This window comes from Bombina bombina, chromosome 9 (genome assembly GCF_027579735.1).
Source record: "Bombina bombina isolate aBomBom1 chromosome 9, aBomBom1.pri, whole genome shotgun sequence".
Classification (NCBI taxonomy): Eukaryota; Metazoa; Chordata; class Amphibia; order Anura; family Bombinatoridae; genus Bombina; species Bombina bombina.
The window spans coordinates 49,408,530-49,424,894 of NC_069507.1; the positions used below are offsets into that span (position 1 = coordinate 49,408,530).

General features: G+C 38.4%; 1 protein-coding gene across 1 annotated transcript in view; it reads right to left on the bottom strand.

Annotated features, from left to right (window-relative positions):
- The window catches only part of LOC128639863 (acetylcholinesterase collagenic tail peptide), a 52,223-nt gene that overhangs the window by 4,097 nt on the left and 31,761 nt on the right, over positions 1-16,365 (bottom strand). The window contains exons 6-7 of the mRNA XM_053692079.1: positions 12,317-12,355; positions 10,355-10,435 (exon numbers count right to left, since the gene is read on the bottom strand). Of these exons, the coding sequence (XP_053548054.1) occupies positions 10,355-10,435; positions 12,317-12,355 (120 nt within the window). The remainder of the gene's footprint in view (positions 1-10,354; positions 10,436-12,316; positions 12,356-16,365) is intronic.

Here is a 16,365-nt window from a genome sequence, read left to right on the forward strand (position 1 = left end):
GACAAGTACGATGGTACTACTGACTGTAGGGGTTTTCTTAACCAGTGCAGAATGCACTTTTGCAATGATCCTCACACCTTCCAGTCTCATTAGTCAAAGGTCACCTTCATCATTTCTTTATTGAAAGACAAGGCCCTGGCCTGGGTCTTTCCCCATTTGGTACAGAGCGCTCAACTCCTGAACGATGTTGATGCTTTCATTACTGCATTATCTTCTGTGTTTGGGACTTCTGGCCGTGCTTCTGCTGCAGAATACTCTCTCTTGGATCTCCACCAGAGCAATAGGACTGTTGCACAATATGCTATCGAGTTTCGCACCTTGGCACTTGAGACCAGTTGGGACGGCAGTGCACTCAAGGTGGCCTTTAGGAGAGGTTTGCATGAATGCATCACAGATGAACTTACTTATTGTGATGCTCCTCCTTCCCTTGATGAATTTATATCACTTTGTATCAGTCTAGATTCTCGCTTCCAGGAGAGACAAGTTGAGAGAGACAGAACTCATAGAATCCTTCCCTCTCATCCTCTTACTCTTCTGGTTTCTAGGCTATCCTCTACCCCTTCAGCACCTCCAGTTGTCTCTGTAGAGGAACCCATGGATCTCTCCTCCCTCAAGCCCTCTGAATCCAAAAGACAGAGAAGAAGGAGATTGAGACTGTGTTTCTTTTGTGGTTCTATCTCACTCCAGCTTAAGAACTGTGGTATTCTGCCGGGAAAAGCCAATTCTTAGTGGATAATATTGGGGTACCTCTAAGTGTGGTCACTACTAAATTCCCTCACTCCTTTCAGATCAAGGTACCTGTTACCCTGACCTTCCTTCAGAATTCAGTCCACAATCAAGCCTTTATTGATTCAGACGCAGCTGGAAATTTTCTTGATCACTGTTTTATGATTCAGACAGGCTTACCTATTCTGCAGAAAAAACAATGTCTCAAGATAACCACTCTGGATGGCACTCCCCTTGGATCAGGTTTAATCCAATTTGAATCAGCACCCCTAACCCTAACTGTGGGAGTCCTTCATATCGAACAGTTGCAGTTCAATGTCATTCATTCTCCAGCACAACCTGTTATCCTTGATCTTCCTTGGCTTCATATACACAATCCACAGTTTGACTGGGCTGAGGGACAGTTTACCTCCTGGGGTACATCCTGCTTCCACCCCTGCTTTGCTAAGGTTACTCCTCTGCTCCGCATTCCCATAGCCAGTCTACAGACCACTTCAAGCCTTCCCTCAGTATATGCAGATTTCACAGACGTCTTTGAAAAGAAAGCAGCTGATCTGCTGCAACCCCACCGTCCTTACGACTGCAAAATCAACCTCTTTCCTTGAGCCCCACTTCCTAAAGGGAGGACTTATCCACTCTCTAAAGCTGAAACCAAGTCCATGGAGGACTATATTCAAGAAAACCTAGAGGCTTTATTCGCACTTCCTCTTCTACTGCAGGGGCTGGCTTCATTTTTGTCAGTAAGAAGGATGGTGGACTCAGACCCTGTATTGACTACAGAGTCCTAAATAACATCACTATCAAGAATCGCTATCCCATTCTTTTGATCACTGAACTTTACGATTCACTTCAGAATGCTTGCTACTTCACCAAGTTGGACCTAGGTGGGGTGTACAATCTTATCCGTTCCTTCCCAGGGCATTAATGGAAGACTGCCTTCAACACAAGATCAGGGCATTACAAATACCTTGTAATGCCCTTTGGGCTGTGTAATGCCCCTGCAGTCTTTCAAGAATTTGTCAACGATGTCTTCCGTGACCTCCTCAATCGCGCTGTCATCGTCTACCTGGATGATATCCTTATATTCTCTTCCACCCTTGAGGAGCATCATGACAGGTACTTCTCCGCCTCAGAGACAATTCTCTGGTAGCCAGATTGGAGAAATGTGAGTTTGATCAAGTCCAGATCCAGTTACTTGGCTATGTCATCTCGAAGGAGGGTTTTGCCATGGATCGTTCTAAGCTTACAGAAGTTCTGGAATGGCCTCAACCAACTTCATTAAAGGAACTACAGAGATTATTGGGGTTCTCCAATTATTACCACGTTTATAAAGAACTTTTCCCAGATAGTTGCTCCACTCACTGAGTTGACTAAATGGAACAATGAGAGCAAAAATTGGCCTCCTGAAGCCATGAATGCCTTCTCTCTTCTGAAAAAAAGCCTTTTGTTCTGCTCTTGTGCTCCGCCATCCTGATCCTGACCTGCAGTTGACTTTAGAGGTTGACGCCTCTGATATTGGAGCTGGGGCAGTCTTAACCAAAAGGGATCCTATAACTTCCAAGTTGCACCCTGTAGTCGTTTTCTCTAAACGCTTTGCTCCTGCCGAGAGGAATTACGATGTGGGTAATCGTGAACTCTTAGCCATTAAGATTGCCTTGACTGAATAGCGTCATTGGCTAGAGGGTACCACCAATCTCATTTAAATTCTCACTGAGCACAAGAATATGACTTACCAAGAGACTGCTCATCGACTCAATCCTCGACAGGCCAAGTGGGCCTTGTTCTTTTCCTGTTTTAACTTTGTGGTCTCTTATCTTCCTAGGATCAAAAATAAAACGGCTTACGCCCTTTCCCATCGGTTTCCTCAGTCTAGTGATTCTTCTTAAGCTCCTATTGAACACATCATACTCCCCTCCTGTGTGGTTGCTCAACCTAACACCTGTCTTCTTCAAAGACTGCAACGTGCCCAGTATAGAAAGCCTCCTGAAGCCCCCACGGCTCATGATAGTAAACTGTCAGGACATCCTGGTTTGACAAGAACTTTCAATTATCATCTCTTTTTCTCTTACATGTGGTACGATTACATGGAATTCCTGTGAATATAGTTTCCGACAGAATTCCACAATTCATCTCTACTTTTTGGAAAGCTTTTTGCAAGTTGACTGGAACCATTGTTTCCTTGTCTTCTTGCTACCATCCTCAGACTGATGGGTTGACTGAGAGAGTGAATCAAGATCTCGAAGCCTATCTCAGAACATTAGTTAATTTTCTCCATACCAACTGGTCTGAATTGTTACCCGTAGCTGAGCTGGCAAAGAATATTCATTGGCACTCTTATCTACAATGTTCTCCCTTTCAAGCTGCAGTAGGTTACCAACCTCTTGTCTTTCCTCTTTCTGATCAGTCCACAGGGATCCCCGCTGCAGACCGACACATCACTAACCTCACTGCTCATTGGCAACATATTCGCTCTTAGTTGTGTTCAGCTGTCTCCAGATACAAGAGGTTTGCTGATCACCATAAAGCTTCTGTTCATGCCTTTTCGGTAGGTGAACGTGTTTGGGTCTCTACTCTACATATTCGTCTACATCAACCCAGTTACAAACTAGGGCCTAGGTTTATTGGCCCTTACAAGGTCCTTAAAAGACTGTCTCCCTTTGCCTACAAAGTGGCCTTGCCCAGAACCCAACATATACACCCAGTCTTCCACATCTCACTGCTCAAGTCCTACATCAAGAACAGATATACTCGACTCAGATCTCCTCCTCTGCTCTTAATTCATGGTGAACCTGAGTACGAGGTTGCTAAGATCCTGGATTCCCAATACAGGCGCAGGCAACTGGAGTACCTTGTGCATTGGAAGAGTTACTCTGTGGCAGATCGTTCCTGGATTCCTGTGTACACCTCTGCATCCTCCTTGGTGTGAATCTGCGCCTATGCAAGTACCTGCAGTGCTTACATGCACTGCCCAAGTATAAGTGTTACTTAGTGTTCTCCTGGGTGTTTTTGTTGCTGTATGCTGGACTGTTACTCTGCTTGTCTGACCACTCTGCCTGTTAACCCCTAAACTGCTGGATTGATATACTGCTGCTGAACTCTGCTTGTCTGACCACTCTGCCTGTTAACCCCTAAATTGCTGGATTGATATACTGTTGCTGAACTCTGCTTGTCTGACCATTCTATTGGTTTACCTCTGAACTGTTATACTGTTGGATTTCCCTTTGTTGCTGATTCCTGCCTGTTCCTGGTAATTTTATTGGTTTACCCCTAAACCGCTATTCTGCCTGGATTTTAAATCCTATTGCCGCTAAGGACTGCCCTGCCTACTGTGAGTACTGTTTACCTCATTTTACAAACTCTCTCTGCTCTGGGATATTTCCTATCACTCCACTTGACGTGGGGATAAGAAGACTACTGGCCAAGTTTGGTTTGATAGAGGAATATCCCACGAGCATTAAAAATACATGAACTCACATGCGATAATCTAACTTTGGCTATTTGTGCTTGTTGGGTTAGCACGGGAATAAAAACAGTTTAATTTCAACTAATTACGAGCGCAACTGTGATGTCCTGTTTTATGCAGGAACTTTTGCAGTGTTATTGAATTAAGGGTTTGTTGCTCTTTTAATGAATAAAACAGGCAGTATGATTTGAACTACCTGTTAGATCACTGGTGAGACTTTTACTGGTAGAAAACTTCATAGATGCCAAATAGAGGCAAGGAATAGGTAGAAACAATTGTTGCAATATAAGTAAGGAACATAAATCAAACAGTTCTGAGTAAATGATAAAAGAAATATGTATTTTGATACACTTTGTGAAAGCGTCAGTAATTGATTCTTGTTGTAGCAATGTTCAGATATGGCTTCACGCACTCACACACTCATTCATAAAATATATACATCACAGACAGGCAATGGTAATAACCGGAAGATTCAGCAAGGTAATGCGGATGGTTTCCAGAGAGTAACAACGTAAGAACAATCCTTTGTAAATGGATTAAATATTACCTTAAGTTTGAAGGGAGCGGTTTTACCTCTGTGACCGGTAAATATCTTCAGTGAGAGTGCGGCTTCCAGACGCTGCAAGTAGTTCCGGTGCTCCTTGATTCAGTTTGTTTGTTAAATTAGAATTCCGGAAGAATGAGTAAATACTTTGAAAGTAAAATGTGCAACAAAAGATTCTAACTTACTACTCCTGTTTAGAGAGAAAGAAGTTAAAGCAAGTTAGGAATTTTCAGAGTAGAATCACAGCAATAGGGATGCGGTCAAATAAGCTGCAAAGGGAAAAAATTTTTCAGGCAATGAATGATGGTTCAGGTGTGCCTGATATAGGGTGGAGGAAAGGTAGGCGGGATATACCTTAAAGGTATATCACATACTCCCCCCACTAAGGGGTCCCCCAATTGACGAGAGGGATGGCTTCAAAGGATATCTGCGATGAAAGGATCTAATTAAACGGGGAGCAGAAATGTCCGTGCTACGATGCCAAGAATTGTCCTCAGGACCAAAACCTTTCCATTTTAATAAGTACTCTAAGTGATGATTCTTGATCCTAGAATCCAGAATATGTTCCACCTCAAATTCATCGTGGTCATCTATTTGTAACGCAGTTGGAGTCTGAAGACTGGATGGTACGGTAGAAGTATAAGGTTTAATTAAAGATACATGTATAGTGGGATGAATCCTATAAGCTGCAGGAAGAGTTAAACATACTGTCATAGGGTTCAAAATTGTATTGATTACAAAAGGTCCAATGTATTGATTTGCCAATTTCTTAGAGGGTACATGGAGTTTTAGATTCTTTACAGATAGTAATACTTTGTCACCCACTTTATATACTGGACTGGGTCTGTGACGTTTATCATAATAAGCTTTCTGGTAATTCTTTGCGTCAGATAAATGTTTTTTGACTAGGGCTAGTCTTGCTTCTAGTTGTAAAGAATAGTCTTTAGCAGCTGGAGAATTTACATCAGTTTTGGATAGAGTCAAAGTTGTTGGATGATAGCCATAGGTTACATAGAACGGTGTCATCTTTGTTGAAGATGATACTGAATTGTTGTAAGAGAATTCCGCCATTGATAAATAATCTATCCAATCATCTTGCAAATGGGAAATGTAACAACGAAGATATTGTTCTAATGTTTGGTTTAGTTTTTCAGTCATCCCATTGGTTTGGGGATGGAAAGCTGTTGAGTATCTTGGTGTAATTTTTAATAATTTGCATAATGATCTCCAAAAGGATGAGGTGAATTGTGTACCTCTATCTGTTATAATATCAGTGGGTAGTCCATGAAGTTTTACGATGTGATTAAGAAAAACATTAGCTGTAATATAAGCGGAAGGTAACCTTTTTAGAGGTATAAAATGTCCCAACTTTGTTAGATGATCTATTACAACTAATATAGTGTTAAAGTTCCTTGATTTTGGTAGCTCTACAATAAAGTCCATCGAGATCATGGACCAGGGTTTATCCGGAACTGGCAATGGGGTCAACAATCCGATGGGTCCTTTATGATCTATTTTATTTCTAGCACAAATGTCACAGGAATTGACATAATCTTGAATGGTTTGATTCATGTGGGGCCACCAAAAGTTTCTTCTTGTTTTTTCAATGGTTTTTTGTATTCCGGTATGACCGGATAAAGGTTCGTCATGAGTGTGTTTCAATATTTGTTTCCTTAATGAACTGGGTATATACAATTGATTTTTATGATTTATCAAACCAGTATTTAAGTTTTTGTGACAGGATTTAGGTGTATTGGTTTCTTTTTCTTGTGCCCTTTTAATCTCCTCCTCTAGAGGTGTTAGGGCTCCAATAAATTTTTCGATTGGTACTATTGGAGTCATGGTCTCTTGAGGTGTCATTTCCTGTACTCTGGATAATGCATCAGCCTTGGTATTCAGACTTCCTGGTCGGTAAGTGATCAAGAAATTGAACCTATCTAAAAATAGAGACCATCTTACTTGTCTAGAAGTTAGAGTTTTACTTTTCTTCAAATATTCCAGATTCTTATGATCTGTGAAGATTTTAAATGGTTTTTGTGTACCTTCCAGTAAGTGTCTCCATTGTTCGAGGGATACTTTGATAGCAAGGAGTTCTTTATCTCCTATACTATAATTATTTTCTGCGGGTGTGAATCTTCTTGAATAATAAGCTACAGGAAATAATTCTGATTTGTTATCTACTTGTTGAGATAGAACTGCTCCTATACCTGAACTTGATGCATCTACCTCTAATACATATTGCAGCTCAGGATCTGGCATGTGTAAAATGGGGGCTTTGGAAAATTGCCCTTTTAAGTAGTCAAAAGCTGATTGGGCCTGTTCGGTCCATTTATATCTTTGTTTCTTACTAGTCAACTGAGTTAAGGGCTTTACTATATCAGAAAAGTTTTTTATAAACTTTCGATAGTAGTTGGCAAAGCCAATAAAACGTTGTAGTGCACGAACTGATTTTGGTGTAGGCCATTCTAATACAGATGAAATTTTATCTGGATCCATTTGGATCCTATTAGGAGTTATTATGTATCCCAGAAATTTAATTTTGTTAACATGAAATAAACACTTTTCATGTTTGGCATATAACTTGTGTTCCTTCAATCGCATTAAGACCCAACGTACATGTCTTTCGTGTTCCTCTTCTGTCTTGGAATAAATCAGAATGTCATCTAAATACACTATAACACAAATATCCATTAAATCTCGGAAGATTTCATTAATAAAATGTTGAAAAGTGGCTGGAGCATTGCTCAATCCAAAAGGCATTACATTGTATTGGTATAACCCATATCGAGTCCGAAAAGCGGTCTTCCATTCGTCACCTTTCTTTATTCTGATAAGGTTGTATGCCCCTTTTAAATCTAATTTAGTAAATATTTGTGCTCCTTTTAACCGTTCTATTATCTCTGGTATTAGTGGTAATGGATACCTGTTTTTTATGGTTATAGAGTTTAAAGCCCTGTAGTCAATTATAGGCCTTAGAGTGCCATCTTTGTTTTTTACCAAAAACATGCCTGCAGCAGCAGGGGATGTGGAGTGAGATATAAATCCCTTTCTCAGGTTGTCATCCAAATAGGACCTTAAGTATACTAACTCATCTTGTGATAGAGGATAGATCTTCCCATGCGGTATTGGTGACCCTGGAATGATATCTATAGGGCAATCGAAGCTTCTGTGGGGTGGTAAATTTTCTGCTTCTTTCAAATTGAAGACTTCTGCCAAATCCTGATATATCCCTGGTATCCCTATCTCAGATGATGAAAGAATGCTATGAGGGTAACAGGTGTTCATGCAATACGTTGAGTCTAGATTAAGCTTTGAATGTTCCCAATCTATTTTAGGATTATGTTTTTGCAGCCAACTATATCCTAAAATAATAGTATGTAATGATATGGGGATCACATCAAATGTAATATATTCTGTGTGCCCCTTGTTTATCATTGTGAGCAAAGGTATTGTTTGGTGTGTAATGGGTCCCTTATTTATTAAAGTACCATCAATTGATTTGACAAACACAGGGTTCTGCTTGCAAACCAGAGGAATTTTATTATTTACAATATATACAGAATCAATATAGTTCCCAGATGCACCTGAGTCAATCAATGCCGTGGAGTGTATATTTTCCTGATCCCACTGCAAAGAGAGAGGTAAAGTCAATTGCATTGTATCTGAGATATGATATATGTTTTGATAACCTGTTTTCTTACCCTTCTTTTGTCTTTGTAATGAAGGACAGCTTGAGACGTTATGTTCTTTTTGTCCACAGTATAAACATAAGTTTTCTAATCTTCTTCTCATTTTTTCCTCATTACTTAGTGGCCCCTTGATAGTGCCTATCTCCATAGGGGTTACACTACCTTGATGTTTCTCAGATGTTGTAGTGTAAGTAATCTGGCGCCTAGGTATTGTGTCTGAAGTAAATCACTCTGCTCGCCGTTCCCTGAGTCTTCTATCTATGGATGTGCTTAATTTTATAAGTGCTGGAAGAGTATCAGGCATTTCCTGGCGAGACAGTTCATCCTTAAGGTTTTCAGATAGGCCCAGCCTAAACTGATTTTTAAGGCTAACTTGGTTCCATAGTGAGTCTGTTGCCCACATTTGAAATTCAGTTGTGTACTCCTCCACCGTGCGCTTACCCTGTTTGAGTGCGCGTAGTTTAGATTCTGCAGTGATTTGTGTATCTGTGTCTTCATATAAATTAGACATAGCTTGAAAGAAATCCTGTAGTGACTCCAAAATTGGGTCATTATTTTCATAAAACCTGTTAGCCCAGGTCCTAAGCTCTCCTTGTAAAAAAGAAATAGTGGTGCAAACCCTGATGCGGTCTGAATAATATGTGCGGGGTCTCATGGTGAAAAGAAGTTTACAAGCAGTCTTGAAATCTCTGAATTCATGTCTTTTGCCAGTGAAAGGTTGAGGATATTGAATATGGGGTTCAGGTACTTCAGTACTTTTATGAGACATATATTCTTTAACAATAGCTTTTAATGCGGTATTATCTGCTTGTACTTCTGTTAAACCTTGTGCAAGATAATCTAATTTTCTTTGTATGTTAGAGAACTCAGTTTTAATTTCATTTGCATCCATGATATTAAAGTTTTGTTTACCAGTAACAAACCCTTAGAACACTGTGGCCTGAAAATTATGTGATGTCCTGTTTTATGCAGGAACTTTTGCAGTGTTATTGAATTAAGGGTTTGTTGCTCTTTTAATGAATAAAACAGGCAGTATGATTTGAACTACCTGTTAGATCACTGGTGAGACTTTTACTGGTAGAAAACTTCATAGATGCCAAATAGAGGCAAGGAATAGGTAGAAACAATTGTTGCAATATAAGTAAGGAACATAAATCAAACAGTTCTGAGTAAATGATAAAAGAAATATGTATTTTGATACACTTTGTGAAAGCGTCAGTAATTGATTCTTGTTGTAGCAATGTTCAGATATGGCTTCACGCACTCACACACTCATTCATAAAATATATACATCACAGACAGGCAATGGTAATAACCGGAAGATTCAGCAAGGTAATGCGGATGGTTTCCAGAGAGTAACAACGTAAGAACAATCCTTTGTAAATGGATTAAATATTACCTTAAGTTTGAAGGGAGCGGTTTTACCTCTGTGACCGGTAAATATCTTCAGTGAGAGTGCGGCTTCCAGACGCTGCAAGTAGTTCCGGTGCTCCTTGATTCAGTTTGTTTGTTAAATTAGAATTCCGGAAGAATGAGTAAATACTTTGAAAGTAAAATGTGCAACAAAAGATTCTAACTTACTACTCCTGTTTAGAGAGAAAGAAGTTAAAGCAAGTTAGGAATTTTCAGAGTAGAATCACAGCAATAGGGATGCGGTCAAATAAGCTGCAAAGGGAAAACAATTTTCAGGCAATGAATGATGGTTCAGGTGTGCCTGATATAGGGTGGAGGAAAGGTAGGCGGGATATACCTTAAAGGTATATCACAGCAACCTGATTGCAAAAAGCTTACTTCTAGCGCAATTAACGCTCGAGCTTGAGCGTTAATTAGCACTCAACTTGTAATCTGCCCTATAGTGTCCCTTTAAAAGTGAGTACATTGCCTTGATTGATTTTCTGTAAATGAAAGAAATTGTTCAGTCTATATCCTCACCTTCCTGCACACTTTTCAACATCTTTTCCAAACGAGCAAGTTTGGTTTCCAGGTCTGTAACTTTTTTGACAACACTATTATCTGAAACAAAAGCAATGGTTAAAGATTCAGATTTTTATTTCAGAATAATATACTCAAAATGTGAATATAGAAGGTCTTAAACAGCGAGTTTAAAGGAAACTGTAGTTTATAGTATGTAGGTTTATCTTACATTGGTTTACCAAAAACTTACATCCTCAATTAAGTTTTCACAACAGTAGCATTTTTACTCAAAACGTATCTCTTTAATATCTTGATAATGCAAACTTCCAGGATCTATTTTTGGTGGAAACTTATTAGCCAATTGTAAATTCCTCAACTGTAACACATTTTACTGAAAATCTCCATTCTACTGAATGTCTCACAGCTCTCTATCACCTGTAAAGGTCCTGATTTTGAAAGTGAAACTGGAAACCTCCTACAATAACCCAAAAATGATAGACCACTGTCCCAGAAGGCCTTGTCATGTCCGAAAACTGCATTTGGCTCCACCAACAGGATTCACCCCCAACCAATATCCTGTTTTGAATCTTCCTCTGATTCACTTGGCCCTGTTCTTAGACAAGACAAGAGCTCAGAGATCAAAGCCTAAAAATACTGAGAGGTTTGGATCAGTAATGTAGGAACATCTTCAAAATTATATTTATGTAGAAGTTTTTGCAGTTTAGTGCAAATCAACCAATATCTCTAAAAAGTTATACTCAGCTGCTGTTCAGCTGCTGGTAAAAAAAAATAAAAATGAAGAAATGAACAGCAACCAATCAGCATCAACAGTGCTGAGGTCATGAACTCTTATACTGTGATCTCATGAGATTTCACTTAACTCTCATGAGATTTCATAGTAAACTTCCTTTACTTGATTGGTGTAATAAGATAAGTGTGCACGAAAGCTCGCTCCTTCCGCTGTCCTGGGACAGGCATACTGATTTGCTGCTTAGAAGTCATTTACAATGGGATGTGGCTACTGAGGAATTTTTGAGGTAAAATATAGAGATGTTCAGGTAATATTTTCTAGTCAGCTTTTTACAGCTATGCTGCAGCACTTTCAAGTGTTTCAACATTTGGGTATCATGGCCCTTTAAACAACTTTCTAATTCACTTGTATCATCAAATTTGCTTTGTTCTCTTCATGTTCTCTTCATATTCTTAGTTGAAAGCTAAACCTAGGTAGGCTCATATGCTAATTTCTAAGCCCTTGAAGGCCACCTCTTAACTCAATGCATTTAACATTTTTTGCAGCTAGAGGGCGTTAGTTCATGTGAGCCGCCATATAGATAACACTGTGCTCATGCCTGTGGAGTTATTTATGAGAGGGCACTGACTAGCTAAAATGCAAGTCTGTCAAAATAACTGAAATAAGGGGGCAGTCTGCAGAGGCTTAGAAACAAGGTAATCACAGAGGTAATTAAGTGTATTAATTTAACCGTGTTGGTTATAAAAAACTGGGGAATGGTAAATAAAGGGATTAGATCAGGGCTGGATTGGCCTACCAGTATACCAGGAGATATCCTGGTGGGCTGCAGCAGCTGGGGCTGGAAAGCTACAATTTAAAGGGGTGATAAATGGATTACATTGGGTTGTAGGGTTCCTATATAACATCAATCTGACATTTGTATTTAATTCTAAGTAAAAAAATGTAATTCTGAAACAAATATTGGGTAAGGTGTGTCCCAGTAATCCCCTTTGAGAAAAATAGGGCATGTGCTTTCTACCGACTTAATGGAAAATAGGGCTGGTCTTCATATTTTTCCAGGGCTGCTTTTTATTCCCAGTCCGTTCCTGGATTAGATTATCCCTTTAAACAAGCTTGAAACAGGACCTTTATCCACTGCAATTTAATATATCAGGTAACTACAGAGTGTTATTGATTTTACTACTACTGCTATTATTACTATTACTAATTAATAACAAAAACTATTTTACCTGCTGTATCTCCACTTTCTCCTTTCTGACCAGCTTGTCCTGTAAAAACCAATGAAAAGAATTTAAACATCATATTTATCTACTGAATAAATAATAAAATGTTTTTTTTCTGAACCAATAATACACATTTAAATTATTTAAATTGTATCATCATAATATAAAAAATCTAAATATAAATGTTTTGATTTATCACATCAATGAAAAAAATTACTTTAACTTTTAATTTTGACAGTAAAGAAACAGTTATTTGTACCTAATTTTTTTTTATCAATTTCATTTATGTGAATTGTATTTGTTCTACAGCTTTAAAAAACATCAAGGGTCAGATTACAAGTGGAGAGCTAAATATTGCTTTCTTGAAAGCTATATTAGCACTCTACTGTGTAATACAAGTGCACACTAATGTATTAGTAGGTATTAAAAGTTGAAAGCATTGCGCACATGAGAACGCGCTTCCATAAACTCCAATGGGAGCCTCGTTCTGCTGCTCCCGATATAGCCGCTCAAAAAAGGCTATTCTAAAAAGAAAAACCCTCCCAAAACAAAAACAAAAACATTACACAAAATAACAAACTAATTATCCAAAATAATAACAATTATTCCTATTCTAATACCCATTTAAAAAAACACACCCCAAAATAAAAAAACCTAATCTATAATAAACTACCAATAGGCCTTAAAAGGGCCCTTTGAAGGGCATTGCCCTAAGTTAAACAGCTCTTTTACCTGAAAAAAATACATACAAACCCCCACCCCCCCCAATCCACAAAATAAAAAAACTATCTAAAAAAACCTAATCTACCCATTGCCCTGAAAAGGGCATTTGTATGGACATTGCCCTTAAAAGGACATTTAGCTCTTTTAAGAAAAGTCCAAACCCTAAAATAAAAAAAACACCCCAAAAGTTGAAAAAATCCTAACACTAACCCCCGAAGATCCACTTTACAGTTTCTGAAGTTCCGCTTGAAGAATCTTTGTCCCGGCGGCTCCATCCAGGCGGCGAGGTCTTCATCCATCCAGGTGACGTCTTCTATCTTCATCCAGGCAGCATCTTCTATCTTTATCCCTGCGCGGAGTGGGTCCATCCTGAAGACATCCGACGTGGAGCATCCTCTTGATACAGTCGCCGCTGTATACTGAATCTTCAATGCAAGGTACAGGATTCAAAATGGTGTCCCTTGCATTCCTATTGGCAGATTTTATTTTAGAAATTCAAATCAGCCAATAGGATGAGAGCTACTGAACTCATATTGGCTGTTCAAAACAGCCAATAGGATGAGAGCTTCTGAAGATGCTGCCTGGATGAAGATAGAAGACACAGCCTGGATGGATGAAGACCTCGCTGCCTGGATGAAGATGGAGCCGGTGGGATAAAGATCCTTTAAGCGGGACCTCAGCAACTGTAAGTGGATCTTCGGGGGTTAGTGTTAGGAGTTTTTAAACTTTTTTAGGTGTTTTTTTTTAATTTAGGGTTTGGGCTTTTCTTAAAAGAGCTAAATGCCCTTTTCAGGGCAATGCAAAAGAGCTAAATGCCCTTTCAAGGGCAATGCCCATACAAATGCCCTTTTCAGGGCAATGGTTAGCTTAGGTTTTTGTTAGAGTTAGGTTTTTTTATTTTGGGGGGTTGGTTGGATGGTGGATTTTACTGTTGGGGGGTCTTTGTATTTTTTTTACAGGTAAAAGAGCTGTTTAACTTAGGGCATTGTCCTACAAAAGGCCCTTTTAAGGGCTATTGGTAATTTATTGTAGGCTAGGTTTTTTTTATTTTGGGTGGGCTTTTTATTTTTATAGGGCTATTAGATTGGGTGTAATTCTTTTTTATTTTTGATAATTTCGCTTGTTATTTTTCGTAATTTAGTGTTTGTTATTTTTTGTAATTTAGTATTTTTTATTTTTTGCAATTAGATACTTTGTAATTTTTATAGTAGTGTTAGGATTTTTTTATGTTTATTTTAGTTTTCTTTAATTAGTAGTTAGTTTAATTTTAGTTAAATAGTTATATTAGTTTAATTGTTAGTTTAAACTTAGTTTTTTTTAATTTGACAGGTAAGTTTTAATTTAATTTAAGATAGGGAAATTGTAATTTTAATATAAAGTTAGGGGGGCGTTAGGTTTAGGGGTTACTAGTTTAAATTAGTTTATTGCAATGTGGGGGCTTTCGGTTTAGGGGTTAATAGTTTAATTTAGTATATTTCATTGTGGGGGGCTTGCAATTTAGAGGTTATTAGGTTTATTATAGTGGCGGCGGTGTAGGGGTTAATAACTTTAGTATAGTGGGGCGATGTGGGCAGACGGCAGAGTAGGGGTTAATAATATTTAATTAGTGTTTGCGATGTGGGATGGTGGCGTTTTGGGGTTAATAACTTTATTATAGTGGTGATGATGTCGGGGTGCGGCAGAATAGGGGTTATTACATTTTATTAGCAGATTAGGGGTTAATAACTTTAATATACTATTTGCGATGTGGGAGGGCCTCGGTTTAGAGGTTAATAGGTAGTTTATGGGTGTTAGTGTACTTTTTAACACTTTAGTTATGAGTTTTATGTAACAGTTTTGTTGCGTAAAACTCATAAATACTGCTCTCAGATGGCGTTACGGATCTTGTCATTATAGAGTGTAACGCAAGCTTTTTAGCCTGAACGCACAATTCGTAATGGCAGCGCTATGGAAGTCCCATGTAAAAACGTTATCTTTACGAGTGCAGGACTGACATTGCGTTACAGGCTAAAAGGCTTGCGGTAAAGCTATACCGACAACACTATTAACGGCTGCGTTGCTGTTTTAACGCTGAAATTACCATTTTCAGCGTTAAAAGACGAACGCATAACTCGTAATCTACCTGAATGCTAGTTTGTGTGCGGGGGAGGGGTTATCACTGTGCTAGCCCCCCCTCAACTGAATTCTGGACAAAATGATAGATTATTTATTGATTTTGATAGATATACGTTAGATCAGGTTAGATCAACTTTTTTTTCGTTAGATCTATCACTCAAGAGGCGGTATTCACAATCCTAGTTTGTGTGCGGGGGAGGGGTGATCACGGGCTTGCCCCCCCTCAACTGAATATGGTTTATACACTAGGGGCAGTTATAATGCATGTTCAAGGAAGCTATTACATTTCATGTTGTCAAAGAAAAGACAATTTTTGAGAAGTATACAACGATATGGTCCAATCTGTGAAAAAAGTGGAGCCAAAGTATGTAGACTTTCAGAGGTAGTTATATATGTTAAAGTGTAGCTTTATCTGCTGCAACCCTGGTAGTTCCGCTACTGAAACAGTATAATAAACACAAAAATGGTAATATCCAAATCTAAATTTCTCTACTGACCACCAATATTTTCTCGTGGACCGCCAGTGATTGGCGACCGCTGATCTAAGACATAGTTTTAAATGCTTCTTATAAACTTACTTTAAAGTAATTAAAAGACCATTTTCATAACTGCAACCAACGTAATACAATGATGTTTAAACCTGGGCCATACCTCATAATGAGCCACATGTTGGTTCACTTACAACCAAAAAATGTTTTCTGAATTTACAAATGAGGTAAACATATCAGATATGGTTTGTACACTATGGCATTTGTTCAGAAAAGCCATTACAGACTGACTGCTTACGTTTTCTTTATGCATCGCATTGTTTACAATAAAAAGATTTTTAAAAAAAGCCATTACAATAAATGTTAGAGAAGAAAAGGAAATGCTTAGTAATTATAAGATGATATAGCCCAATCTTTAAAAACCTAAATAAATATCAGGGCTTTCAAAAGAAGTTATATGTTAAAATGTAGGCGTTCTGTTTACATAACAGTGATTAACATTTCAGAACTTTTATGTTTTCGTTTTTATATGTAACTCTAAAAGCACTAAAAAATGAATTTCTACAACGTATTACTCTTAATTTTGTTTTAGACCATGTAAATAACTTTCGGCTAGATTACACGTTTTGTGGTATGAGTGAAAAAGCAGCGTTAAGGCTCTTTTTCACTACTGCTGGTATTACGAGTTTTGCAGGTATAGGTGTACCGCACACTTTTTTGGCCGTAACG